Source organism: Indicator indicator, chromosome 33 (assembly GCF_027791375.1).
Source record: "Indicator indicator isolate 239-I01 chromosome 33, UM_Iind_1.1, whole genome shotgun sequence".
Lineage (NCBI taxonomy): Eukaryota > Metazoa > Chordata > Aves > Piciformes > Indicatoridae > Indicator > Indicator indicator.
Window position 1 is genome coordinate 5765193 of NC_072042.1, and position 25190 is coordinate 5790382.

Below are 25190 nucleotides of genomic sequence, written 5' to 3' on the forward strand. Positions count from 1 at the left end.
TTTGCTGTATTTTTAATTAGATAACAATATATTATCTTCTGCTGACCGTTGTGCTACCATTTATTTCTCCTCTGTACTTGGGGTAGGGACAGAGGGGAGGGAAGGAGGAGCCTAGCATTGTGTTCAGGTACCCAAAGGTGAGGCCCGAGAATAATCTTGGGCACTGCTGAACTGCCACTTCATTAATCCAACCATGACATACTGAGGTGTGGGTATTGCCCAAAGCACTGCTCTTATGGGGCCAGGTACCTTCCCTCTCAGAGCAGGCTCTTTGCTCTAGGCTTTGCCAGCTGTGTCTGTGTTTAATCTCTGTTAGATTGTAGGAGCAGGGGTGTACAAAGAGGATCAGATGGGACATTGTGGATTGACTTTGTGCTGTCCCACTGTACTGGGACCGATGCAAACTGCGCTCCCTCCTCTCCCCTTCCTTTGCTCAGACACTAAAGCTGGGCAGACTGAAGAGGTAGGCACCAGCCCTCAGATAGCAAAGCAGGAGGGTTGCTTCCACAAGGCACAAACTAAGCAAAGTCTAAAGTCAAAGTGCTGGCTCCACTCCCAGTCTCTCAGTGCCCAGGGGTTACACTGGTGCAATTTTTCTGTGCTACACTACACACGAAGGAACGGAGTGGAGCTGCCTCTTCCCCCTTTGCTGCCATGCTGGTGGTGGTGGAGTGAGGAGTGTGGGCAGGAGGGGGAACGACTTTGACTTGCATTTGTATTTTGGTCCCCGACTCTGTATATACAATTTTCTATGTTCCTTTTTTTGTGGTACCTAAGAGGAATATTTTAATTAGATAAGTTATATGAAAAGAGGAAAATCATGTCTCAATAAAATCCAAACACTGGACCCTGTCTGCTTGTGCTTTTCTGTCTCTGACCAATAAATACACTACTAGCAAAACTCGGTCTCTGCGACTCCTCAGAGGGCTACTGCTTAAGCACCCTAATGGCGGAGGTTGCTCCCGTTCCCCCTCCGGGCTGGAACAAGCCCCACCTCTAAGCCGCCGGAGCATTTCCTGGCGCTGCTGGTGCAGCCCGGCCGTCCCCGGGGATCTATCCGAGGTCGGATTGCGGCCGAGCCCACTCGCGGCATAAGGCGCTCGCCGCGGCCCCGTCCACCGGAGGGGAGAACACGTGCGGCGCTGAGCCCCGCCCGCTGGGGGGCGGGGAAACAGTACGGGGGCGGAGCGTAGGAGTGGTGGACGCGGTGGGCGGATGGGGGGCATATGGGCGGAGCGTAACCCCTATGTGGGCGGAGCGCAACCTATCTGTGGGCGGGGCGGCGGCAGCGCGCAGGCGTAGTAGGCGCGGTGGGCGGGGCGCAGTGTAACCATGGCGCACGGGCACGGCCACTGCAGCTGCTGCTGCGGGGAGGCGGCGGCGGGGTCCGGCGGGGACCAGGAGCGGGGGGCGGCTTGGGGTCTTTACCTGCGTATCGACCGACAGCGGCTGCAGTGTCTCAATGAGCGCCGCGAAGGTAGCGGTGCGCTCGTCTTCCGCGCTTGGGAGGAGCGCAAAGACCGCACCCAGGTGGGGCTGGGCTAGGCCGCATCGGACCAGGGCCTGCAGAGGCGCCGCTGCCCGGGAGAACCAAGGGAAGGGAGGAGGGAATACGGGAGGAAGCGAGAATTTGGGCCCTGCCGAGGTCACCGGTGCCGGAGCTGTCCCCCCACCTTCGGTGCCACAACTGCGTACCTGCGCGGCCGGGGCCGGCCCTGACCTGGCCCTCTCCCAGTCTCTCTCTCTCTTTCTCTCTCTCCTCAGTTCGTGGAAAGCGATGATGACGAGGAGCTGCTGTTTAACATCCCGTAAGTTCGTTCCCCGAGCCTCTTTGGCATAGTTTTGTCTTTGTGCAGAGCTTGTGCCTCATCTTTGTGCGTCTGGGAGTTGAGGCCCCTGTACCGGGGCGGATTTGGAGAGAACCGGCATGAAAATGCCACTTCGGTGTCTCTTGGCAGGTTCACCGGCAACGTGAAGTTAAAAGGAGTAATTGTGGTGGGAGAAGATGATGAGACGCACCCGGCAGAGATGAGGCTGTAAGTAAAATCAGCCCTGACTTTGGAGCCTAAATGGAGGGACTTGGATTCAGCAGAGCAGCGATTGTCACATTTTCAGGTGCCCCAGCACCCACTGGGGTGCACAGTGTGGGAGCAGAGGGAGCAGGCAGCATTGCTCTGCAGTAGTTTGGGTGTTCCAGGGTCCCTAAGAGGGAAGGAAACTGTGACTTGAATGAGGATGAGCATGGCTATGTGCTGCCCTTTCCAGGGGGATGTGGGGCGCTGCTTTTTCAGTGTTTGGTGGAGCCACTGGCTGTGTGCTGTAGGGAACTAACCTGCTTCTGGCTCAGCAGAAGGATCATGCTCAGTCAAGCCAGCGTTGTCCTCAGTGCTCCACAAATGTGGATGTGAAGCATCTCAGGAGCTTGCCTTGCCCATGGAAGCAGGAAGCACCTGGTCCTGTTACGGGGCTATGCTGATCTTTCATCCTCCAGAGCAAAAGAGTTGGTGCTGAACTGGGCAGGAGATGTAATTATCTGGTACCCAGATTTCTGCTGGCAGAGCTGGTTCCCTGCTTTGGTTTTCCAAGCCTGGATTTCTTCCTGTACCCAAGCATGATGAGATCTCTATCTCCCCAGCTTTGTTCCTCACTCTTCCTTGGTGTTTGGTATTCTGGAGCGTGAGGATGCTTTGTGGTCGTTGTTGGTATTGTCTCCTTCAGGAAGATAAAGCAAATCCAAGTCTCTTCTTGTGGGTAGTGCTGATGAATGGGTAGAAACCAATTAGCTGATCTGTATGTTAGTAACTTCCTGAATCTCCTCCCTCTCTTCCCAGGTTTAAGAACATTCCTCACATGTCCTTTGATGACACAGGCAGAGAGCCAGACCAGATGTTCAGCCTGAACCAAGATCCAGCGGGGGACCTGGAGTATCCCACCAAGTATGAAGTGGACTCAAGCACCTGGGGGGTATAGGGCTGCTCCTGCTGAGAGTGGGTGCTGTGCTCTGTCCAACCTGCTGATGTGATACCAAATTTGGAAAAGTGTTAGCACAGGACAGTTCCTTCCCTCATATCTCAAAACTGCCCAGAGCAGAATTTGCCTCTCTGGCTCCATCCTGCCCTTGTCATGGCTCCCCAGAGCCAGGGGTGTCAGCTTGTATACACAGCTCTGCTTTCAGGGTGTGTTTTCTTTCAGGATTGCTCGTTTCTCCAATGTTTACCACCTCTCCATCCACTTTTCAAAGAACTTTGGAGCAGAAACAACGAAGATTTTTTATATAGGCCTGAAAGGAGAGTGGACAGAGGTAGGTGAGAGCGGAGATGAGACCATGGCAGCAGTGTAAAAGGGCCTTCAAATGGTGGCTTAAGTTGGGCTTTAGCAGTGAGGAAGTGGGGGGAGTGTGTGGGGGAGGTTTCTGTAATTAAAAGTCTGTAAGATGGGTAACTTGCTCAGCTTTTGCCAGTCAGGTGTTTTAGGAGGGATCTGAATTCTGCTTTCGCCTGGACTAACTTCTTTAATCCTCAACTCAGGCTCACCGCCATGAAGTCACCATCTGCAATTATGAAGCATCAGCAAACCCAGCTGATCACAAGCTGGAACAGATCACCCCCCAGACTCACTTAATCTCCTAAGAGTGCTCTGGGGAGTCTCCTGAAGGCTGTGGTGTGAAGTGAATGGACACACTAGGCTGACTCAGACAGCAACGGCTTCCTCAAGCACTGGAGTGTTGAATCAGCTTGGACGTTGTGGTCTTTGCCTTGGGAAGCAGAGTGCCACCTGTGCCGTGCCTGTAGGAAGGTGGCCGCTGACGGCAGCGGCGTGTTGGGTCTCGCAGGAGGCAGCAGCTGCCGCTGTGAGGGCAGAGTCAGGCAGCAGGCGGTGCCCAGCTGCGGCCTGCTCTTGTTCCCTTCTCTGACTGCCAATAAAACAAACGCTGAGGTGCAGAGCTGCGGCTGTGGCCTGGTCACCCAGATCCCCGCTCCTGAATGCGGGGTCACGGCCCGTGTGTGATGGAGGAGGAGGCTGGGTGCGGCTGTGAGCGACCAGCCACTGCGGGAACGGCTCCGGGCCCAGGCTGGCGGCGGCCGTTCAGTGACGGGGAGGAGGGGAACGGGGCTGGGAGGCTGCAGTACCGGGAGGCTGCAGTACCGGGAGGCCACTGGGGCCGGCCGCGGCCTCTCTTCAGTAAACCCACGACAGCGCCGGTGCTGCCTGTTGGCGCCTTTGGCCTCTGCCGTTCTTCGGGGCCCGCCGTGAAGATGGCGGGGCCGGGCGCTGCGTCATTTCCGCCGCGCTGCCCCGGCCGCGACCCGGCGGGCGGAAGTTCCGGTGGGAGCGCGTCGGGAGCCGGGAGGAGAGCGCGCGCCGGGCCCGCGGGAGAGGTGCAGGGCCGGGGGGGGGCGGGGAGCGGGGGTTGGCGGACACACGCGCCACCGGCGCGGGGGGGCCGGAAGGGCAGGGCCGGCTGCCGCTGCTGCGGGCACGGAGGGGTGTGGGTGGAGGGAGGCTGGAGCGGGATGAGGGACCCCGTTCCCCTGGTGTGTAACGGGGGAAGCGGGACGGTGGATCACCGGCGGGCCGGGCGCGAGGAGGATCCGGCAGAGGGGCTGGAGATCCCGCACTCCATTCCTTCTTTCTTGTTGCGGTTCTGGCGTGGCGGGTCCCGGTCGGGCCCGGTGGCCCTGCGGCCTCGTGCTCGGGGCGGCGGCGAGAAGCACGCTGCCGGTAACGGGGCCGTTCCGCGCAGCGCGGAGCTGCTTTCCCGCCGCAAACCCGCATCCTCCCGCGCCCAGCGGTCTCTCAGGCTTCGGTAGGAACTCTCCACGCTTGCAGACTTTAGGAACCCCCACCCAAGAGCTCCCTTTCCACGGAAAACTGGCGGTCCCGGTCCCACCGGGGCAGGCGGGGAGTTTGTGGTACGGCCGAACCAGGGGGTTCGAACTGGCTGCCGCCTTCCCTCACCGCCCATCCCGGTCCCTCCTGTCCAGCCGCTTCCAGGCGGGATCTCTCCAGCCTCCTATGGCCGTTCCCTCCCTGCACCGGTTCTCGGTGCGGGCCTGCGGGAGCAGCAGGGGTTGGGGCTCGGTAGCAAACGGTGGTTAACGACTTGCTCCCCTCCTGACCCCCGGGGCCGGGGCTGTCCCCGCTGGCGGGCCAGGGGTCGGTGTGGCAGCTCTGAGGCTGCCACTGGAACAGCCCAAATCAGACCCGGAGGAACTGGGGTCAGGGTTTGGCCTGGGGCTGTTCTGACGCAGGCAGAGACCCCTCGGGGGAGGCTTTGTCCTTCCCGGGTTGTGTTTCGGCCTCGGCTCAAGCTGGGTTTGTGATGGCAGCCGTGGACCTTCCTGTAGGTACCCCAGGAATGGAGCAGCAGCATCCCAGAGAGATCCTGGGGGTCTCAGAGTGGGGATCCATGGGGGGTGTCCCAGGCAGCCATGACCCTGAACCCCCCCTTTTCCCTGAAACCTGTGTGAGCAAGGCAGAGCCATGTGCCTGCACTGCCTGGGGGGAGCAGGGTTTGGTGTCTCCATCTGTCGTGGAAGCTGCTGCTGTTTGTGGCTGCTCTCGCCAGGGCTTTTGGCAGGTGCTGCTTTTCCTGGCTGCCTGTTTTGACCCTGGAGCACCGGCAAGCACGTGGGCTGGGTGCCTGTGAGGTTGGCCACAGCTGAGGAGTTCGTTGTTGTTTTATTTGAGTCAGGGAAGCAGCTGACGAGCGGTTGGTGAAACGAGTTGGGCAGGTCTTGGGGCCAGGCTGGCAGAGGAGCTGGTGTTTTCTGGAGGGTAAGGTTGTCTGTCTTCTGGGGGTACCAGGAGTTCTGGGGGAGGGATTCGGGTGGTCCCATGCCATCCAAACCCCTCTGGGGTTGGTGTTTGTTGTGAGATGTGAAGGCTGGAGCAAACTGTGGGGACTGATGTTGTTCTTCAGAGGTGATGGCAGTGCTGGGGATGTGCTCTGGGCTGATGAGCCCTGGGTGGGACGCAGGGGTTTGGGGGCTGGCAGCTGAGTGATTTGTGCTGGGCTGGGGACAGAAGCCATTGGCTGTGGTGACTGAAGGTGGTGTCTGCTGCAGCCACCTGCGGGACCAGGGTCTGGAGGTGACATTCAGCCCTTCCTGCTGGCTGGTGGCTGGTGTGGTGGGCACAGCAGTGGTGGGCCTGGCTGGCTGAGCAGCCAGGAGGGACAGGGATGCCGTTGCTGGGGATAGGGGGGATGTGTGCAGGCTCTTGGGAGGCAGCGCAGGGCTGGGTCTCAGTCCAGCCCCTGGACGCTGTGGTTTGCCCCTGAAGAGCTCCATAAAAGAGGGCTGGGGCTTTACTGAGTGCTGTAAAGCTCCATGCTGCTGTGTGCTGCTGTTTCCTGCTTCCCCAGCACGGCAGATGTGGGTCAGGCTCCTCCTCAGCTCCGCTGGCAGCCGGGAAGGGATGTGGAGGCTGCGCCGTCGCCTGGCCACCCTCTGCCCACGGCACTGCAGCCCCAGAAATAACTTTGGCTTTGGAGGTGCAACAAACCCCAGCTAATTTTAACACTTCCAACACCCAGCACGCCTCTGGTGCTGCGATGGGAGGGAAATGTTTGCTGCTTCCTGGCTCTCAAAGCCAGGGACAGAGTGGGGCTGCCCCAAGAGCTCGATGTGCTCTTTCGTTTCCCCCCGCCAGGTTATCAGTCCCTCTGGAGCAAGCAGCTGCCAGAGGGGAAGAGGGGTTTGTTTTCCTGCCTTACCTTTGTCCCTCTGTCCTGCAGGTGCCAGTGTCTGAGTCCTCTCAGTGTATGTGTGGTAACAACATGTCTGTCCCCCTCCTCGCTGACGCAGTGACCGTCTCAGGGGCAGAGCGGGAGACTGCCGCGGTAAGGGCTGGACCTCTCCTGCCTCTCCTGCTGCTTCCCTTCTAGATGATCTTGCTCTGGAGTAAGGGAGCTGCCTTTGTGAGGGTCAGAGGGGCCATCAGCTGAGCTTGCAGAATCATAGAATTGTCAGGGTTGGAAGGGACCTCAAGGCTCATTCAGTTCCACTCTCCCCTGCCATGGGCAGGGACACCTCACACTACAGCAGGTTGCTCACAGCCACATCCAGCCTGGCTGCAAAAACCTCCAGGGATGAGGCTTCCACACCTCTCTGAGCAACCTGGGCCAGTGTCTCACCACCCTCATGGGGAGGAATTTCTTCCTAACATCCAATCTGAATCTCCCCATTTCTATATTTGCTCCATCCCCCCCAGTCCTATCACTCCCTGACACCCTAAATAGTCCCTCCCCAGCTTTCTTGTAGTCCCGTTCAGATACTGGAAAGCCACAAGAAGGTCACCTTGGAGCCTTCTCTTTTCCAGACTGAGCAACCCCAACTCTCTCAGTCTGTCTTCATAGGAGACCTTCAGCTGTACATCTTAGTGCATCAGAGTGGATGTAGGAGGAGTAAAATCTTGCTGGGGAGGTGTAGATGTCCCTCAGGCTGGGCTGTTTGTGCTCAGCATGGCAGCATGGGCACAGCCTCAGAGCCAGGCTGGACCTGCAGGAGAGCCACTGGGAATTGGGTCTCGTTTGGCCATTTAAGCTTTTAAAAGCAGATGCCTCAAAGAAAACCCTTTTGTCTTCCCCTGGGGCCCCTCAAGCTGCCTTGCCTCCCCTCCCCATTGCCCAGGGGCTGCTCAGACCTCAGCTGAAGGCCCTGTGGGGCTGGGGGTGTGAGTCCTTGGCAGGCTCAGCTGCGATGCCAGGCAGGATGATGCCAACCCACAGGCCCAGCCATGACAGCCACTCTGTGGTGTGGTGACAATGATGTGGCACTTCCACCCCAGCCCTCACGCTCGGAACTGCAGAGACCTCTCATTATCATCTGCTAATTCCTGCCTGGTTTGAGGCTCTCCGAGCTGGTGACTAAGTGGCCTTGTGCCGCGTCCCTGCCAGCCCAGCCCTGCCTCTCTCCCGGGCAGCCTCGGTCACAGCAGCTAATTCCTTTGTTTTTCTGCTTAATTTAACAGGTCATTTTTTTACATGGCCTTGGAGACACGGGGTGAGTATTCCCAGAGCAGGCTCTGGCTGGGATATGCTAAATGAAAAGCTGGGGCCTGGATGTTTGCTGTGAGCACCTGGGGGGAAAAAATCAGCTCCAGGATTTGCCTCGGGCTCTGAGCTGGGCTCAGCAGCCATGGCTGCAGCACCCTGGCAGGGAATTGCTGGCCAGCAGCTGCCTGCTCTGGAATATTTATGATGCCAGCAGTCTGGCAGCCCCCTGCCCCCTGCAGGTTTGATTTGCTGCTTCCTTCCAGGCGGGCGGAGAAGCACTGCAGCGGTGCCAGGCCCTGGCACTTGGGTTGTGTCTGGGCAAGAGCAACTCTCCCCACGTGCAAGGCCACGGTGTGAGGTGCAGCAGTGACAAAAGGCTTTTCCCTGGGAGGATTCTCCCTCCTCCCCTGCTGGCAGCAGCTCCAGCTGCAGGGCTTTGTGTGCTGCCTTCGCCCTGCCGCGGATCAGTGCCGGGGGATTCAGGCTGCCGGGGGATTCAGGCTGCTGGGATGGGCAGGGGGCCAGGAGCCTTGGGGAAAAGCTTCCCCTGTGGGGAGGGAATCCCTCCCCTTTGCCAGCATCCTCTGAAATGCTGAGGCAAGCCTTGAGCTCCCTGCTGTGCTCTGCTCTCTCTCCAGGCACAGCTGGGCTGATGCCCTCTCCTCCATCCGCCTGCCCTACGTGAAGTACATTTGCCCTCACGCGTAAGTGCTGCCCCTGCCTCGGGAAGGGGCCCTGGGGGGAGCCTGCCTGGGTTGTGATGCTGGTGCCTGCTGCTCAGACTGGCTGGGGAAGCAGAAAGTGGCTGTGCTATGACCTCTCCTGCTGTGGCTGGTTCGTGCAGGGCCCCAGCCCTGATATTTTCTGCCTGCAGGCAGAGTGGTTCCCCACAGAGCTGATCAGTGCCAGAGATACTGCTCTGAGTTTGCTTTCTTTCCCCTCCACCTGCCTGATGGCTGCTGTGAAAACCAAAAGCCTTGGAGCTCCTTCCCTGTCCCCCTGCTCAGGCAGGAGGGGGCAGGGAATGCTCCCTGCTGTGTCCCCAGTGTGGAGGGCAGCCCATGCAGGGGGGCACTCATCGGGCTGGGGGCAGCCTTGGCTTCCCAGTGTGATGTCTGAGGAGCAGAGTCAGCCTCCCTGTCAGCATCTCCTGGCTCAGCAGCAGCCAACAGCAGCTCCTCCCTAGGCAGGCTGCTTGGCAACACTCTGGAACTGCCAGCCCAGCTGGGACCTGCTTGGGGCTTACAGCTGATCCCTGGGGTCACCTTGCAGGCCCCCAGGTGGGGTTTGGTGGCACTGACCCTCTGGTGTCCTGTGGCTGCAGGCAGAAGGGAGGGTCACCCTGCTCCCCTCCCCTGGACCTGCCTCTGCTGCACTTGAACCCAAACTGTTCTCTCCACAGGCCCCGGATCCCAGTGACCCTCAACATGAAGATGGTTATGCCCTCCTGGTCAGTGCTTTGGGTGGCAGGGGTGCCTGGGACCCTTGTGGGGGTGTTTTTCGGGGAGTGAGAAGGGTGGGAGGGTTGAAGGGCCCAAATCCACCTCCCTGTAGGAGTCAGGGGAAGGGCAGAGCACACCCAGCTCCTGCCTCCCCACAACCCTGGGTGCTGGGAGAGGTTTGGGGCTGACTCTGCTGCTTCTCCCAGGTTTGACCTGATGGGGTTGACTCCAGATGCACCTGAGGATGAAGCTGGAATCAAGAAAGCTGCAGAAAACAGTAAGAGGCTTTGGGGAGGGGGAAATGCTGAGCTCCTGAGTGCCTCTCCCTCCCTGGGACAGGAGTGGGCATCTTCCTTTCACCTCTGCTTCCTCCCTGCTCTCCTGGTGATCTCAGCTCACCTTCTGCCAGAAGGTCTTTGGGACCTCTGGCACCTGCCTCTCCCTGCTGTGCTGAGTGTCCCTTGTGCACCCCTAGGCCTTGGGGGGTGCTGCTCTTGTGCCCCCATCACCTCTCACTGACTCATTTCTCCATCTTCTTCCAGTTAAAGCAATCATTGAGCACGAGATGAAGAATGGGATCCCACCCAACCGCATTATCCTGGGCGGCTTCTCACAGGTGAGCTGGGGGCTGAGGTGGAGCAGAGTGAGGCTTGGGTCCCCTCTTCCTCCCCTCAAAGGGAGCACCTGTGGCAGGGGGTGGGTGGGTGTTGGGTGAGCTGGGGCTGGTGGGTGCCCTGGGTCTGTGGATGGCACTGACAGAGCTTCCTCCTCTGCTGCAGGGCGGTGCCTTGTCGCTGTACACAGCTCTCACCTGCCAGCACCAGCTGGCTGGCATCGTGGCACTCAGCTGCTGGCTCCCTCTGCACAAGGCCTTCCCACAGGTACCTGGCACTGCCATCACCTCTCCTGCCAGAGGCAGGGAGGGTAGGGGTGGGTCATCCCTTCTGGAGTTCCCTGCAGCGAGCCCAGGGCTGCTGGACGCACAGGGTGCCAGTGGCAGGGGCTTGATGCTCTGGGGCTGGGGCCAGGTGAGGGCACAGCAGAGATCAGAGCTCTGCTGCTGATCCGAGGTGGGCATCTGCGAGCTGAGCTCCTCTCCAGGCTTCCTTGTGCCCTCTGGGCAGAAGCTTTGCCCAGCTAGCAGCCTGGAAGGGAAGCATTTGGTGGCAGGGCACAGCAGGTGCTGTGTGAGCAGCTCTCCCACAGCCCTCCCAAGGAGGGGAGCTGCCAGGTGACGTCTGTGGGGACCCAGCTGCCCCTTCCCTGCTAGGGCTCCCCTCTGCTGGGCACCTCTGAACGCAACCTCCCTGTCTGCAGGCAGCCAGTAATGGGGTGAACAAGGACATTGCCATCCTGCAGTGCCACGGGGAGATGGACCCCATGATCCCGGTGCGCTTCGGGGCCCTCACCGCCGAGAAGCTCAGATCTGTCGTCACCCCCAACAAGGTCCAGTTCAAAACCTACCCTGGTGTCATGCACAGTTCCTGCCCTCAGGTCAGTGCCTCTTGGGGGGGTCACAGAGTGGTGGAATTGTTTTGGTTGGAAAAGAATCTTGAGGTCATGGAGTCCAAGCCTTAGCCCAGCACTGCCAGGGCACTGCTAACCCATGGCCCTCAGCACCACATCTCCAGGGCTTTGAAACCTCTCCCAGGGATTAAGACTCCAGCGCTGCCCTGGGCAGCCTCGGCCAGACCTTGACAACCCTTCTGGGGAAGAAATTGTTCCTCATGTCCAACCTAGACCTCCTCTGGGGCAAGTTGAGGCCTTTTCCTCTTTTCTCCTTGGGAGAAAAGCCCAACCCCTACCCAGCTCCACCCTCCTTCCAAGGAGCTGTAGAGAGCAGTAAGGTCTCCCCTCGGCCTCCTCTTCTCCAGGCTGAACACCCCCAGTTCCCTCAGCTGCTCCTCCCCAGCTTTGTCGCCCCTCTCTGGACCTGCTCCAGCCCCTTAGTGCCATTCTGGATGGGGCTGCCAGGAGCTGGTTTCAGGCTGGATCAGACAGGACAGGGACACTGCTGGGTGCAGAGCACGCAGCCTGTGCCAGTCCCCAGGCTCCCTGGGGGGAGGCTGCTCGGCCCTCGTGCCCCACGCCCGGGACCAGGCCCTGCAGGAAGCTCTCTGTGCCCTCCCCAGGAGATGATGGCGGTGAAGGAGTTCATCGAGAAGCTGCTGCCCCGGATCTAAGTGGAGCCAGTCGAGACTGGTGCAGGGAAGGACGCCGAGGGGGCAGCTGCTGCCCTCGGCCTGTGACCTGCCCACTGCAAACGGAAGCCATGGCACTCCCTGTCCCCCTCCCCGACGCACCCCCTGCCCCTCCCGCACCACCGCCTCCTCCCCTGCTGCTCCACCAGCTGAGGTTGGAGCTGGCTGAGGCGAGTCTCGGGGTGGCCTTTTCCCTCCTCCTCCTGCTCCCAGCGGTGCCTGTGGAGGTCACCATCCCCCCTGCTCCTTGCCCAGGCAGCCTGGTGCCCGGCCCTGGCACGGGCGAGGTCCTGCTGCTGGGTTTGGGTTTTCTGTAACAGTGTTAGGGGTGGGGCCGTGGCCCTGTGGGGCCTGAGGAGTGGTGTGGGCACAGGGCAGGGGCACCCAGAGCAGCTCACACTCCTCCTCTGCCCTTGGCTTGGCCTCCAGCAGGCGACTCTCAGGTTTTCAGTCTGAGCTGAGGACCCTGGGACTCTCCTGGGAGTGCCTCCGAGCCTCTGCCCTGGGCTGGCACCGCCAAAGGTTGCTCTGTGCCGGGGCCGGTGGGAAGGCTCCGTGCAGCTCCTGCCCTCCTCCCGTGGGGCCTGGGCCCCTGCCCTGTCTCACACGCACACTCCCTGTGCCCCTGCAGCCTCAGCCCTCGGCTTGTGGCACCTCTGCCCTCCTGGAGATAATCTTCCTCCTCTTCTTGTTGCTTTTACAATCTCCTCCTCTGCCCATCGAGGGCTCCCAGAGGCCTCGCTCCCTCCCTTAGCTCAGCTCTGCTCCCTCAGAGCCCCAAAGCTCTGCTGCTGACAGCCCCTGGCTGAGCGGCCCTGCCATGGAGCCTGCTCCTTGACATCTCTCTTGCTGCTACTTCTCCTTCCTGTTGGACTGGGATTGGCTCAGGGAGGGAGAGGAGAGGTGAGGAGAAGCCCTCAGCCCGCAGGGCTGGCACCTGGCCCTGGCTGGCACAGCTGGAGGAGGCAGGTTTGCTCCCAGCCATCATCTCACCAGCATCGAACACCCAGATGCAGCTGTGCCCTGTCCCGGGGGCAGTGTGGGGCTCTCCCTGCTCCCCAGGGCCAGGGGCTCTGTTGACCTCTCCATGTACAATCACAGCTGTCCCTGGGCTCCTTCACGTGGCTTTATCCTCTCTCGTGGCCATGGCTGCCTGGGCTGTGGGGCTGGGCCTGTCCCCACCAGCAGAGCAGCTCCCTGGGCACAGGGCCTCGAATGTCTCCCCCGTAGGTGGGCTCCTGGCCACCCCCTCCCCTCCCCCTGGGCCAAGGGCAGTCGCTGTTGAGCAGCACTGCCCTTCTCACCTCTCCTCCCTGGGCTGAGCCCACAGCACTGCTGGGCCACTGCAGGCTGGAGCTGGCCACTTTGTCTTTTGAGAAACACACCACGACCCCCCCTGAGCCCAAGGGCTGTGACTCCCTCCTGCTGCTCTGGCTCTGCAGGAGGGGAGGCCATGCCCAGGCCCGTGCCCTGCTCTGCTCGGTGCCTCATGGCCAGCCCCGGGCTGTGGCTGGTCCCACAGGGCTGGGGGCAGCACTGGCACTTCCCTGAGGGCTGCTCTGGGTGCAGGTGGGGCTGGGGGGGGTCCAGCTGTGCCCTCCCTGCCTGGGATGCGTAAAGCAATAAGCTGCTCTCTCAGATCTGTCAGCCCCATCCTTGCTTGGGTTGGGGTTTGAGATTATGGCTTTTTTGTTTTCCCCTCCTCCTCCTGGAAGTCTTAAACCCAGCAAAGCTGCTGCTGGTGTTGGGGGGAGCCTTGCTCTCCCCCGGCTTGGGGTTCAGTCCTGCTGTTTCTTTTACCTTGTCTGTTTCATTGCCGCTGAGTCCTCAGCCTCCGGCGGGAGGGGAGGAGCCCAGAGGGGCTGACAGCTCCCTGCAGGATCCCTGAGGGCTAGCAGATGGACAGACTGACCTCTTTGACTGTGAACTGGAACCATGTGCAGAGCTGGGGGCCTGGGACTTGTGGCCATCCTTGGGCCACGTCACTTGGGGGGGGCCCTTTGCAGAGCATTCCTGCTCACTCCCCACCTGGGCAGCACAGGCCTGGCCAGGGCCATGCTGAGGACCCAGGAGGGAGAACAGCTTCTCTCCATTCCTCAACACAGCTTTTCTTTGGGTTGGTTTTGTTTTGTTATGTTTTTTCCTTTCCCTCTTTTGTCTTCCTTGTAAATGTTTGGGGTATTTTTTTTTTTTTCGTGTGTGTGTTCCACAGAGTCAGATACAAGGTTAAATAAATCATAAACCTCTCCCAGAGCTGCTCTTGGCATCGTTCATGGCTGGGCAGGGAGCTTTTGGGAGGGAGCAGGATCTGCAGGAGGCCCCCACCCCACTTCCAGGGCAGCAGCTGTGGCAGAACAGAGCTGCCAGTGAGAAAGTAAGAAAGTTTATTTAAAAACAAATCAAAAGCTCCATTCATAATTTAGTCTCATAAGTTATTAATCCAGCTGCCAGCAAAGCCAGGCTGCCTGCGTCAGCAGGGCACAGGGAAGCCACTGGAGCTGCCAGTAATGAATAGGAGCAGGAACTGCCAGCTGAGCAGAGCCTGCTCCTGGGGAGCCTTTGGCAACGTGAGCAGGGAAGCCACAGGCACCAGCCCCATCTGAGGGCAGCAGAGGGGTTGTGTGCCCAGGGCTGGCTCCAGAGGCTCAGCAGGAGCAGGGGGCAGATGAGACTTGGTCCCCAAAACCATGCTGGGGAGGGGAGGGGGGAAAGATGAGGGGAAGCCTGTGGTAGCCACCAGAGCCTTCACCCTGGGAAGCTGAGCTGGGGAAATGGCCATGCTGGGCTTGGGATGTGACTGGTCCCTGTGGGAGGGAGGGTCAGGGGGTTCCTGGGGCCTGAGGCCATGAGGTAGGTGCTCAGCAGCCCTCTCTGTGCCCAGGGCAGGGGGCACTGGGTGCCCCAGCCTCCATCCTGGGTGTGCTCCATGGGCTGGGCAGGTTGGGGGCCGGGTGCAGTTTCCTCTGCAGTTTGGGATCAACAGGACTCACATCTGGATGTTGCCACTGCCCAGGAGCAGCTCCAGTAGTGGCCCCAGGGCCCTGCCAAGCACCTTTCCCTGCTGTGCATTCTCATGAGAGGGTTTCACCCCTGGGTGCCACAGCTGGGCCCGGGCTCTGCTCTTCCTTCTGTTTCTGCTCTGTGAAATGTAAAGGGTCTGGGGGGGATGAGGAGTGGAGAGGCTGGGGCTGCTTCTGCCTTTCTGCCTCATGCAGGGGGCAGGAACTGCACCCAGGCTGATCACAGCCTCCCTGGGGCCATGAGGGCAGGCAGAGCTGGCCTGGAGCAGCCCCCAGGTAGCCAGGCAAGCCCCCAGGCCCTGGCTCAGTTCTTGCTGAAGCCAGTAGGATTCTGCAGCTGCCACCGCCACAGGTCCTCGCCTGCAACAGGAAGAGAGTGGCAGTGAGGGGTGGGACAGCAGAGAGAGGGGCAGGTGGTGGCACACAGCATGCCAGGGAAGGGGCTGATGCTCTTACACATCTTGTCCAGGCCACAGGCAGCTTTCCAGCCCAGCTCACGCTCGGCCAGCGCGGGGTCAGCGTAGCAGGAGGCCACATCCCCCTCCCGCCGGCCCACCACCTTGTACTTGATCTGCAGGGAAAGCAGCACCCTGGGGCTGGGGGCTCCTGGGGCTCAGCAGAGGGGACTCAGGAGCTGAAGGGATGGTGCCAGTGACAGCTCAGCATGGCCAGAGGGGGCTGGTGGAAGCAGCTGGCTGCAGGTCAGACCTTACCTCCCTTCCTGAGGCTTTCTCCATGGCCTGGACCATCTGCAGGACAGAGTAGCCAGTGCCTGTGCCCAGGTTGTAGATCTGGGAGGAGAATAAGAGATGGGGGTCAGTTTCTTTTGCAAGGGGAAGAGGCCCAGGCCCCACATTAGCTCCCCTGGGGCTGAAAGAGTCTGGTCCTGGCCCACTGCCCCAGCAGGGCTGACCACAGCCCCCTTGGTACCTTGCAGCCACAGTTCTCCTTCAGCTTCCTGAGCGCAGCGATGTGGCCCTTGGCCAAATCCACCACGTGGATGTAATCCCTGACACCTGTGGGGACACAGAGGGTGAGGGCAAATCCTTCTCCTGCCAGGGGTGCAGCAGTGCTGGGGAGCTGTGCCAGCTGCCCCAGGAGCCATCATCCATACCTGTTCCATCCTCTGTCTTGTAGTCGTTGCCGAACACGCTCAGGAACTGCCGGCGCCCCACGGCCACCTGCACAGGGGGACAAGGCACAGGAGTCCCTCAGCCTCTGCCCCACGTGGGGGTCCTCAGAGGCTGCAGCTGGGCTTTACCTGTGCCACGTAGGGCATGAGGTTGTTTGGGATTCCCTGAGGATCCTCTCCGATCATGCCTGACTCGTGGGCACCGATGGGGTTGAAATAGCGCAGGAGGACAGCGTTCCAGTCCTGGGGAGACAAAGGTGGCTGCCTGCTGCTGCCTGCCCACCCCAGGGGGGAAAGACCTCAGCTGCCAGCCCTGCAGGGCTTGGGGCAGCTCCTCACCCTCTCTGCTTTGCAGAGATCTCGAATCATCTCCTCAATGAAGTACTTGGATTTGCCGTAGGGGTTGGTGCAGCCTCCCACGGGGTGGTTCTCATCCAGGGGCAGGTACTTGGGGTCTCCATAGACGGTGGCAGAGCTGCTGAAGACAATGTTCCTCACGCTGTGGGCTTTCATGGTCTGGAGAGCAGGCACAAGATGCCACTGAGCCAGCGAGCTCCAGGCCCTACCCTCCAGCTCAGCTGCACAGCTCAGCCCTCTGCAGGTGGCAGCTCCCACCATGGAGCCACCCTCACACCCCTGGGCACAGGCAGCCCCCACAGGGCCCAGGCTACCAGCCAGCACAGCCACCCCAGAGCAGGGTCACCCCCAGTGCCCCCAGGCACCACAGGCTGCCCTCCTGCTTCCACTCACCTCCAGCAGCCGGATGGTGCCTGTGAGGTTCACCCTGTAGTACTCCAGGGGCTTCTGCACAGACTCCCCCACAGCCTTCAGCCCTGCAAAGTGCATCACGGCTGAGAAGCTGTGCTGCAGGGTCAGAAAGGGCCTGGTGTTAGTGCCACAGCAAAAGCAGGTGGAACCTCTGGGTAGAAGCCAGTTACAAGCCTCCTCAGAAGCAGAAACCAGTTAGAAGCCTCCCCAGGAGATGCCTTCAGGCAGCTCATGTGGTCTCCATGGTGCAGAGCAACATTTGCTGGTCCCAGAAGTTGACAGAATCACAGAATGTTAGGGGCTGGAAGGGACCTTGAGAGATCATCCAAGCCCAACCCCCCTGCCAGAGCAGGAGCACCTAGAGAACCTGGAACTCATCCAGGTGGGTCTTGAATATCTCCAGAGAGGGAGACTCCACAACCCCCCTGGGCAGCCTGTTCCAGCATTCTGTCACCCTCACAGGGAAATAATTCTTCCTCCTGTTTCCAGGAAACTTCCTGTGCCTCAACTTCCACTCATTACCCCTTGTGCTGTCATTGGGCATCACCCAGCAGAGCCTGGCTCCAGCCTCATGGCACTCACCCTTTAAACATGAACGAGGTCACCCTTAGTCTCCTCTTGCGGAAGCTGAAGAGCCCTCAGCTCCCTCAGTCTCTCCTTGTGAGGAAGATGTTCCACTCCTCAGCACTGTCTGCCTCACTCAGCTCCTACCCAGGCCACACCTCCCTGCAGGCTCCCATCCCCAGCACAACCCCTTGGGAGCTCCTAAGGCCACCCTGGGGCACTTCAGCTCTTGCTCTCACCTTGCTGAAGAGCTCCTGCAGTGCTGCCTCATCAGTGATATCCAGCTCCTGGAAGAGGATTGGCTGCTGCACGATCTGCTGCACTCGCCGCAGGCTCTCGGGGAGCTCATCTGCCCCTGGGGAGGTGGAACAGGGTGAGGAAGAGCTGCAGCTCCTGGCACATCCCTTGCATGGAGGGATGAAGGCTCTCCATACCTCGGATGGCATTGTGGAAGTTGTCTATGACCACAGGGACGTAGCCAGCCTGCAGCAGCTCCAGCACACAGTGGCTGCCGATGTAGCCAGCACCGCCGGTCACCAGGATCTTCTCTGCCATGGCTCCCTGGGGGAGGAAAGGCCCTTCAGTGCCAAGAGTTGTGTGAGGTGCTCTGGGGTGGGCAGAGCAGGCAGGGGAGGGAAGGGGCAGGCAGGACATGGACACTGTCACGTCAGCACTGCCTCTGGGTACACCCTGTGCTTGGCTGGGCCAGGACGACATCCAGAGAGGGATGGGCTGGGCAGGTTGTAGCACTCCCTGCAAACGTGGCTCACACCTCCTGGATAGGGAGAGATTATCTGACACTTTTCACACACAGGAGAAAAAAAAAAAACCTTGGGCTTCCTGTTAAATCCAGCCAAGGTCCTGCTGTCACCCACACTCTACAGTGCTAACCCCTCTGGCTAAATCACCACAAAGCACAAGGGCAGGGGCACCTCATGGTATTCATTTGGGAGGTCTCCACAGAGGCAGCAGCTCTGCTGTTTCCCACCCATTCCCTGTTTTTGTTCCAGCTCCAAAATCACCTCTCTACAACAGTCCCAGCTCCCTCCAGGCTCCCTTCCCCTGCTCAGCAGTGTCCCTGTTTCTCTCCTGCTTTTCAGGAAGGAAGGAGACTTCACTTTATTACCAAACCATGTGGAGGCAGCACAGGGAAAATTTCCATCCTGGGTGACTTAGTCACTCTCAGAACTGTATCTCAAGCTAAAACCAAATTGAAACTCCTGAATTACTGTGTCCTGTGTCTGCTGCCAGCCTCAGGGCTGCTCTGGCAGCCAGGGAAGGCAGCTGCAGGAAAGGTCGGGGCCTGAGCTGGGCAGGTGGGGTCTGGAAAACCAAACTAATGCTGCTTATTGCCAGGCAGGTGAGGCGGGAAGAAGACAGGGATCTGTGGGGCTGGGTGTGGACGTGGCACAGCCGCGGGACAGGGCTACCTGCGAGGCTGCCGTTACCCGCAGGCCAGGGGCCACCCGCGGGTCTGGGCTCGGGGCCGGGACCTACCTGGGAAGCCGGGACAAGGGCTGCCTATCCTGAAAGGCTGTGCATTGCCTTGGGAGCTGCTTGGCTCACCTGAGGGACCTGGGTCGGGAGATCCCTGTGGGGCTGGGGGCTCCCGAGGGGCCGAGACTGAAGTTCCTTATAGGACTAGAAGAGCTCCCAAGGGGCTAAATGCACCTAAGGGCCGAGCGTTACCTCAGGGGCCAGATTTACTCCATGCCCCGGGGGGTACCCGAGGGGCGAGGCCGTGGGAGCTCCCCGCTAAAGGCCAGCACAACGGTACGTCCCCCCGCTCGCCCTTCGCCCGCGCTGCTCTCCGCGGTCGCTCACCTGCCGCGATCGCTCACCTGCCGCCTCCGCGCTCGCTCTGCCTCGTCCCGCGCCGGGTGCGGCCCCTTTAAGGCGCGGCCGCGGTGCCACGCGCGCCACTCTCCCATGGAAACGCCTCACCAGCTACAGGGCGGCCGCAGGGACAAAAAAGCCTCGGAGCGCATGTGCGGACTGCGCGAACCATGCCCCGACCCGAGCTGCGGCCTTAGGACGACAGCTATTGGCCATCAGGGGAGAAGGCGGAGAGTGGGGGGCCGTGAGCAGCGGGAGCTGTGGCTCCCCCTGGCGGCGAGAGGAGAACACTGAGCCAAGGGCTTAACCCCGGCCACTAATTAACCGATTCCGCCTTATTTCAGTGTCCCGCTTCGATTGTCTTAAGTTATTCAAGTGACACGCGGAGGGTCGGTCCCGTGTGCGGCACCCTGGGACAGGCAGAGAAAGAAGCAGCACAGAGCTATAAAGCCACTCACCCTGGAGAAGGACAGGGGCACTGTGCTTGCTTCTGGTCTCCCAGATAAACTGTTCAATAAATTATCTTAAGCTTGGGAGGAGACTGCCTTAGGATCTGGCCCCTCTGTGTATGGAACAAGCATGGTCCATGCTGTTTGCTCTCCAGAAATGGGCCACAGCCCATGAGGAGGCAGTAATCCCACACAGTGCTGGTGGAAGAGGCACTTGGAACCAAACTGGCAGCAAATGCTCTTTCACTGGTTCAGTTAAAGCAAACTTCCAAGAGTTTAGAATATTAAATAAGGTGTTTATTATTCTTAGTAGGCAGCAGTATCTTACAACAGATACAATCAGTTATTAGAAACCCTAAATGCTAAGACAGAAGGTCCAAAGCTGTTCCTTGACACTTGAATTAGGACAGGGAACCTTTTGATTTCAGTCTTAACATTTGCAGTGGAAAGAGAGAATGGAAGAAGGGTCAAACCTGACCTGGAGAAGTGCTCTGATTGGAAAAAAAAGTCCCCACACTGTGCTTTATCCTTTCCTGGCAACACAATCTTGAGGCAGAAGTTATACCAGAAGCTGTTCTGAACTGGTGCTGCAGACCACAGCTCTCTGAGAAGACAAACCTGGCCCCTACTTCTCCCTCTGCCCATCTGTGTCCTCCTTTCTCTAAGGCAAATGGTTGAAGGCGTCAAGATTTCACGTAGTTGTCTTGAGGTTCGTTTAATTTCTGGTGGATTATGCATTTCTTCCCAAGTGCTGAGCCTGGGAGGAGCACTGAAGGCAACAGAGCAGAGAGGAAACCCAGCCAAGGCCTGATCCCTGCTTTCTTCTTGATCCAAGGAGAAACTCAGTTCCACATCACAGTCTGCAGCATGCCTGGGACACTTTGGAATTGGTTCTTCTGTTGAGAGCATTGCAAATAAATGTGCCTGTGTCCATCAGCTTCTGCAGATCCACACCCTTCAAGGAGAAAAAAAAAAAGACAGGATGTGCCTTGGTACTGCTTCTGCCACCTAAAGCTGCCCAGTAACAACTGGCATAGAGTCACAGAATGGTTTGGGTTGGAAGGGACCTCTAGAGGTCATCTTGTCCAGCCCCCCTGCAGTGAGCAGGGACATGCTCAACCAGATCAGGTGGCTGAGAGCCCATCAAGCCTGACCTTGAATGTCCCCAGGGATGGGGTCTCCACCAGCTCCCTGGGCAATCTGTTGCAGTGCCTCACCACCCTCACAGGAAAGAACTTACTGCACAGGGAAGGAATCACTGGGAAAGACTAGCAGGGGGTGAGGGAGCCTGAAGGGTGCATTAAGGAGGCCCTGAGTGCTCCGAGAATGAGAGTCAAAGCAGAGAGCCTGAAGAAGGGAGTGGAGGAAAAGCTCCCATGGCTGGGGTGGCAAGACAAGGCCCCCAGCCAGAGCCAGAGGGCTCCTCCAGCTGTCCCCACTGCAGCCTGAGCAGAGGCAGTGTGCAGGAGGCTGAGGTGCTGGTGCTCACCGTCTGGATGCCCAGGCCATGCAGCATGTACACCAAGTCCTCTGTAGCAACATTTCCTGAAGCTCCCTGGGCATAGGGGCAGCCTCCAAGGCCGGCGACAGAAGCATCAACCACGCTGACACCCATCTGCAAACACAACCACCATCAGGAACCCCCTCCTGGGGGACAAACCGGTCCTGCTCCTCACATCTACACACACAAAACCCTCCAGGAGAGACTCTGCACTGCCAAGGAAGACCTTACCTGAAGTGCCACCAAGATGTTGGCAAGAGCTTGCCCGTAGGTGTCGTGGCAGTGAACAGCAAGAGCCCCGACTGGCACCTCCTTCAGGACTGCTGTCAGCATCTCCTTCATGCTCCCCGGGGTGCCAATGCCAATGGTGTCACCCAGGGAGATCTCATAGCACCCCATGGAGTACATCTTCTTTGAGACCTGCCCAAAAGCCAGGATGCTGAGTGAGAAGGCAGCTTTGGCATTCCCTTCCCCGGAGCATTTGGCAGGCTGCACAGAGGGATCAGAGCATGGAGCACAATCCCTGGAGCACAACAGCCAGCAGACTCAAACCTCCAGGTCCCCACAGCTCCCTGAGTTCCTCTGCCTATTTCAACCAGACCCAGCCTTCCCTACCCAGGCTGGCAGGGAGCTGTGCCCTTCCCCAGCCTTCCCTCTCTCTGCTGGCAGGGAGCTGTGCCCTTCCCCAGCCTTCCCTCAGTCTTTGCTTAAATGGTTTGACACATCACAGAATCATTTAGGCTGGAGAAGACCTTCAAGATCATCAAGTCCAACCACTAAACCAAGGCTAGCAAGGTCACCACTAAACCATGGCCCTCAGCACCACATCTCCATGGCCTTTAAAGCCCTCCAGGGATGAGGATTCCACCATGGCCCTGGGCAGCCTGCTCCAGGCCTTGACAACCCTTTTGGGCAAGAAATTCTGCCTCATGTCCAACCTAAACCTCCCCTGGTGCAACTTGAGGCCATTTCCCCTCATTCTGTCCCTTGCTACTTGGGAGAAGAGACCAAGATCCACCTCCCTACACATCCTCCAGCCCCCAGTGCCCAGCTCACAAGGCAAAAAGCTCTCAGAGGTTCTGCTTCTGTTTATGATGACCTCACCTCTGCAACTTTAGCTGGAGAAATCTTCCCTTCATAGGGACACCCAAGGACACAGGAAACATACCTATGGTTGAAAAAAAAAAAAAAAAAACCAACAGACTTTTAGCTACAGGACTGGAGCAGGTCTCTGCTGGTCAAAGTGGTCAGGACTTGTGCTGCATCCTGCATGCTCTCTACAATGGAAGAATAAACTTCCTGTTCTAAAAAATCAGTTCAGGCTCTGCACCAAAGCAGCTCCTGAAACTGTGTCAGTGTGGTGATGCTTCCAAACCAGCAGCTCACATCTGCTAGGAGCCATCCAGGCAGAGAGATCCCTCCCCAGAAAAAGGTGAAGTTGAGTGCAGCATGAGCTGGACTCCAAAGAGATCAACTCAAGCAGCCACATCTCTGCCCACAGCCTGCTCAGTGCCCCTCTCCCAGCAGGAGCTGCTTACCCCCTGACAGGGATGCTGGCTGCTCTGGCTGCTGTCATCACTTCATCAAACCTCTCCAAGCTCTCCTCAATGGAACAGTTGATGTTCTTCTTAGTGAAGAGCTCAGATGCTGCTCCAAAGATGGACACTTCTTGGGCCCCTGCTGCCACCTGCCAACAGAAAGCACAGACTGAAGTGAGCTGATTCCTGCTGCAAGGTCCCTGGCAAGCACCACCACCACATCTTCTGCAAGGACAATGACAAACACAACCATCAGGTCTTCTCATTACACATGAGATTTTATCCCCAATTCTCCCCCAAATATCCAAATTCTGTCTTCTGTGCAGTCTATAGCAAAAAAAAAGAAGCAGCCCCATGACAACAGAGCTAAATTTGTCTGCAGTAGGAATGGGAAATTAAAGGCAGCAGTGAAAGCTGCATCTGCTGGGTGCACTCAGAAGTGCAGGATGAAGAATCTCCTTCTCTGGAGACTTTCCAGCCCCATCTGGATGCATTCCTGTGTGACCTGTGCTGGATTCTGTGGTCCTGCTCTGGCAGGTCCCTTCCAACCCCTAACATCCTATGATCCTATGAAGAGGTAAGACTGAACTCACCACTGCCAATCAAAACAGATCATCTTTTTTAATTGACTGTTAATAACCTATCAAGGGATTTCCTGCTACAAACAAGAGGTTCTTATTTCCCCAGCAAAATGATCCCTCATAAAGGCACTACAAGGTAAGTCTGCTGCCTGCTAGAACTGAAAGGCATCTCCCACCCCTCAACCACAGCTGGAAATGTTCCTTCCCAGCCAGGCCCTGCTCAGGAGGTGCTGGGCACACCCAAGGTGCTGCCAGCTCTTACCGCTGCCTGGAATCCCTTCAGGTTGGGGGTCAGCACAGGGTAGCTGACTCCTGGCAGCTTAGTGATTCCTTGCATGACTTCTGTGTGGTCAGCCATCTGCAAAGCACACAGGGAAAGCCTTCTAAGGGTGACAACATCCACTTCTGCCAAGTAGAAGATCACTTTGAGCATCTCTTTTTATAACAGGAAGAGAAATATTTAGAAAGGAGACGTGAGGCCCTCGCTAGAAGAAGGACATTGAGGTGCTGGAGTGGGTCCAGAGGACAACAAAGTTGGTGAAGGGTCTGGGGAACAGGGCTGGGAGGAACAGCTGAAGGAAGTGGGGGTGTTGAGTCTGGAGAAGAGGAGGCTGAGGGGAGACCTCATTGCTCTCTACACAGGAGGCTGGAGGGAGGTGGCGTTGGTCTCTTCTCCCCAGTGTCAGGTGACAGAATGAGAGGAAATGGCCTCAGGTTGCACGAGGGGAGGTTCAGGTTGGATATAGGAAAAACTTTTCCCTGCAAGAGTGGCCAGGGATTGGCACAGGCTGCCCAGGGAGGTGGTGGAGTCTCCATCCCTGGAGATGTTCAAAAAATATAGAATCACAGAACAGCTTGAGCTGGAAAGGACCTTGAAGATCATCTAGTTCCAAGCCCTCTGCCATGGGCATGGTTTCATGGCCATGGTGGTGTTGGGTCGATAGTTGGACTCCATGACCTCAGAGGTCTTTCCCAGTACTACGGTTCTAAAGAGCAAACAGCACTGCACCCTGGGAGGGTCACAGTTCAGTCACACAGCCAAGTTGTTCGTTTTCCACCTGGACTTTCACTCTTCTGCAGGGTCCAAAGGGAATGTCTGGAATATTCCAAGCTCTTTTATTTGTCTTTGCTGTTTCTTGCCTAGTCACAAGCCACAGTAACAAGGATTTCAGAGCCAACAGAATCTTTTCATTGGATTACCATCTACTATTAGGCATCTTTATCACATACAATCACAAATCCTGTTTGAATACTGACCTGAGGAACCCACTTAGGGGAAACAAAGCTGGTGGCCTCTATAACCTGAAGCCCTGTGTCTGACAGCATATTGATTAAATTGATTTTCACTGGCGTTGGCACAACGTTCTGAGAAGAAAAGAGGAAAAACGACCTTCAATTATTATTCCCACGATCGTTTTACCCCACTAGTGCAAACCCCCTCACCCTTCAGTGCAAGAAGTGGCATTTCAATAAAAAACCCTCTCAACGGTGCACAACGACGCCTGCCGGCTGTTCGGTTCGCGAACTCCCCGGTGAGGTTCTGAGGGGGTCCCCAGCCCCGTCCGTACCTTCTCATTCTGGAGCCCATCGCGCGGTCCGACCTCCACCACCTTCACCCTCTTCGGGAAGGCTCCGCCGGCCGCCGCGGAGCTGACCTGGGGAAGGAAGGAAGAGAGGGACAGCGTCAGCCATGTCCCGAGCCCGCCGGCCCCGCCGCCAGCCCGGGCCCCGCTCACCGGCCGCAGCGCCACAGCCCAGCGCGGGAGCAGCCTCCACGCCGCCATCTCCGCTCGCCGGCTCCGCAGGCTGTCACGTGACTGCGCCACACCCACCTCCTCCCACGTGACCCCGCGATCACATGACCGCCGCGCTCCCGGCCACGTGGAGCCAGGACCCCGCTCGCTACTGGAGCGCTGCGGCTGCTTCGTCCCCTCCGGTCGCGAAAGGCTCTCGCTGGCCGGCCCCGGGTGGGAACCCCCCCGGGTGGGAGAGTCCCGGCCCGTACCTGTCCCCGCGGGCTGTCCCACGCCAGCGAGCAGGTGTCGTACTGTGGCATCTTTGCCTCCGGCTGCGGCACTGCGGGGCGGCCGAGGAGCCGGGTACTTATACGACGGCTTCTCGGCTGGCTCCTGTCGCTAAATAAACATGGACTGTTTGTT

General features: G+C 58.6%; 4 protein-coding genes across 8 annotated transcripts; 2 read left to right on the forward strand and 2 right to left on the reverse strand.

Annotated features, from left to right (window-relative positions):
• Window positions 1-1332: 1332 nt before the first annotated feature.
• On the forward strand, window positions 1333-3847 carry PITHD1 (PITH domain containing 1). Its single transcript, XM_054395202.1, has 6 exons — window positions 1333-1530; window positions 1765-1808; window positions 1959-2036; window positions 2832-2936; window positions 3193-3301; window positions 3528-3847. The coding sequence occupies exons 1-6, from the start codon at window positions 1333-1335 to the stop codon at window positions 3627-3629; spliced, it is 636 nt and encodes a 211-aa protein (XP_054251177.1). The 3' UTR covers window positions 3630-3847.
• Window positions 3848-6748: 2901 nt separating this feature from the next.
• On the forward strand, window positions 6749-11624 carry LYPLA2 (lysophospholipase 2). 4 transcript variants are annotated; one of them, XM_054395359.1, is made up of 9 exons: window positions 6749-6844; window positions 7975-8006; window positions 8638-8703; window positions 9402-9449; window positions 9648-9718; window positions 9984-10057; window positions 10221-10322; window positions 10759-10935; window positions 11574-11624. In XM_054395359.1, exons 1-9 carry the CDS (start codon window positions 6767-6769, stop codon window positions 11622-11624), a joined length of 699 nt encoding a protein of 232 aa, XP_054251334.1. In that variant the 5' UTR covers window positions 6749-6766. The 4 variants fall into 4 exon arrangements, with proteins under 4 accessions (XP_054251334.1, XP_054251335.1, XP_054251337.1 ...); XM_054395360.1 differs by having other exon boundaries at window positions 10801-10935; XM_054395362.1 differs by lacking the exon at window positions 10221-10322.
• Window positions 11625-14966: 3342 nt separating this feature from the next.
• GALE (UDP-galactose-4-epimerase) lies at window positions 14967-17681 on the reverse strand. The gene is made up of 10 exons (XM_054395310.1): window positions 17561-17681; window positions 17366-17481; window positions 16545-16658; window positions 16134-16310; window positions 15924-16037; window positions 15777-15843; window positions 15593-15678; window positions 15376-15453; window positions 15119-15233; window positions 14967-15022 (listed from the first exon to the last, which is right to left on the reverse strand). Exons 1-10 carry the CDS (start codon window positions 17679-17681, stop codon window positions 14967-14969), a joined length of 1044 nt encoding a protein of 347 aa, XP_054251285.1.
• A 2033-nt stretch (window positions 17682-19714) lies between these two features.
• On the reverse strand, window positions 19715-25087 carry HMGCL (3-hydroxy-3-methylglutaryl-CoA lyase). Of its 2 annotated transcripts, none has more exons than XM_054395301.1 (9): window positions 25037-25087; window positions 24600-24686; window positions 24289-24396; window positions 23294-23389; window positions 22451-22599; window positions 22017-22080; window positions 21144-21332; window positions 20901-21026; window positions 19715-20366 (listed from the first exon to the last, which is right to left on the reverse strand). In XM_054395301.1, exons 1-9 carry the CDS (start codon window positions 25085-25087, stop codon window positions 20265-20267), a joined length of 972 nt encoding a protein of 323 aa, XP_054251276.1. In that variant the 3' UTR covers window positions 19715-20264. The 2 variants fall into 2 exon arrangements, with proteins under 2 accessions (XP_054251276.1, XP_054251277.1); XM_054395302.1 differs by lacking the exon at window positions 25037-25087 and adding an exon at window positions 24768-24815.
• Window positions 25088-25190: the final 103 nt, after the last annotated feature.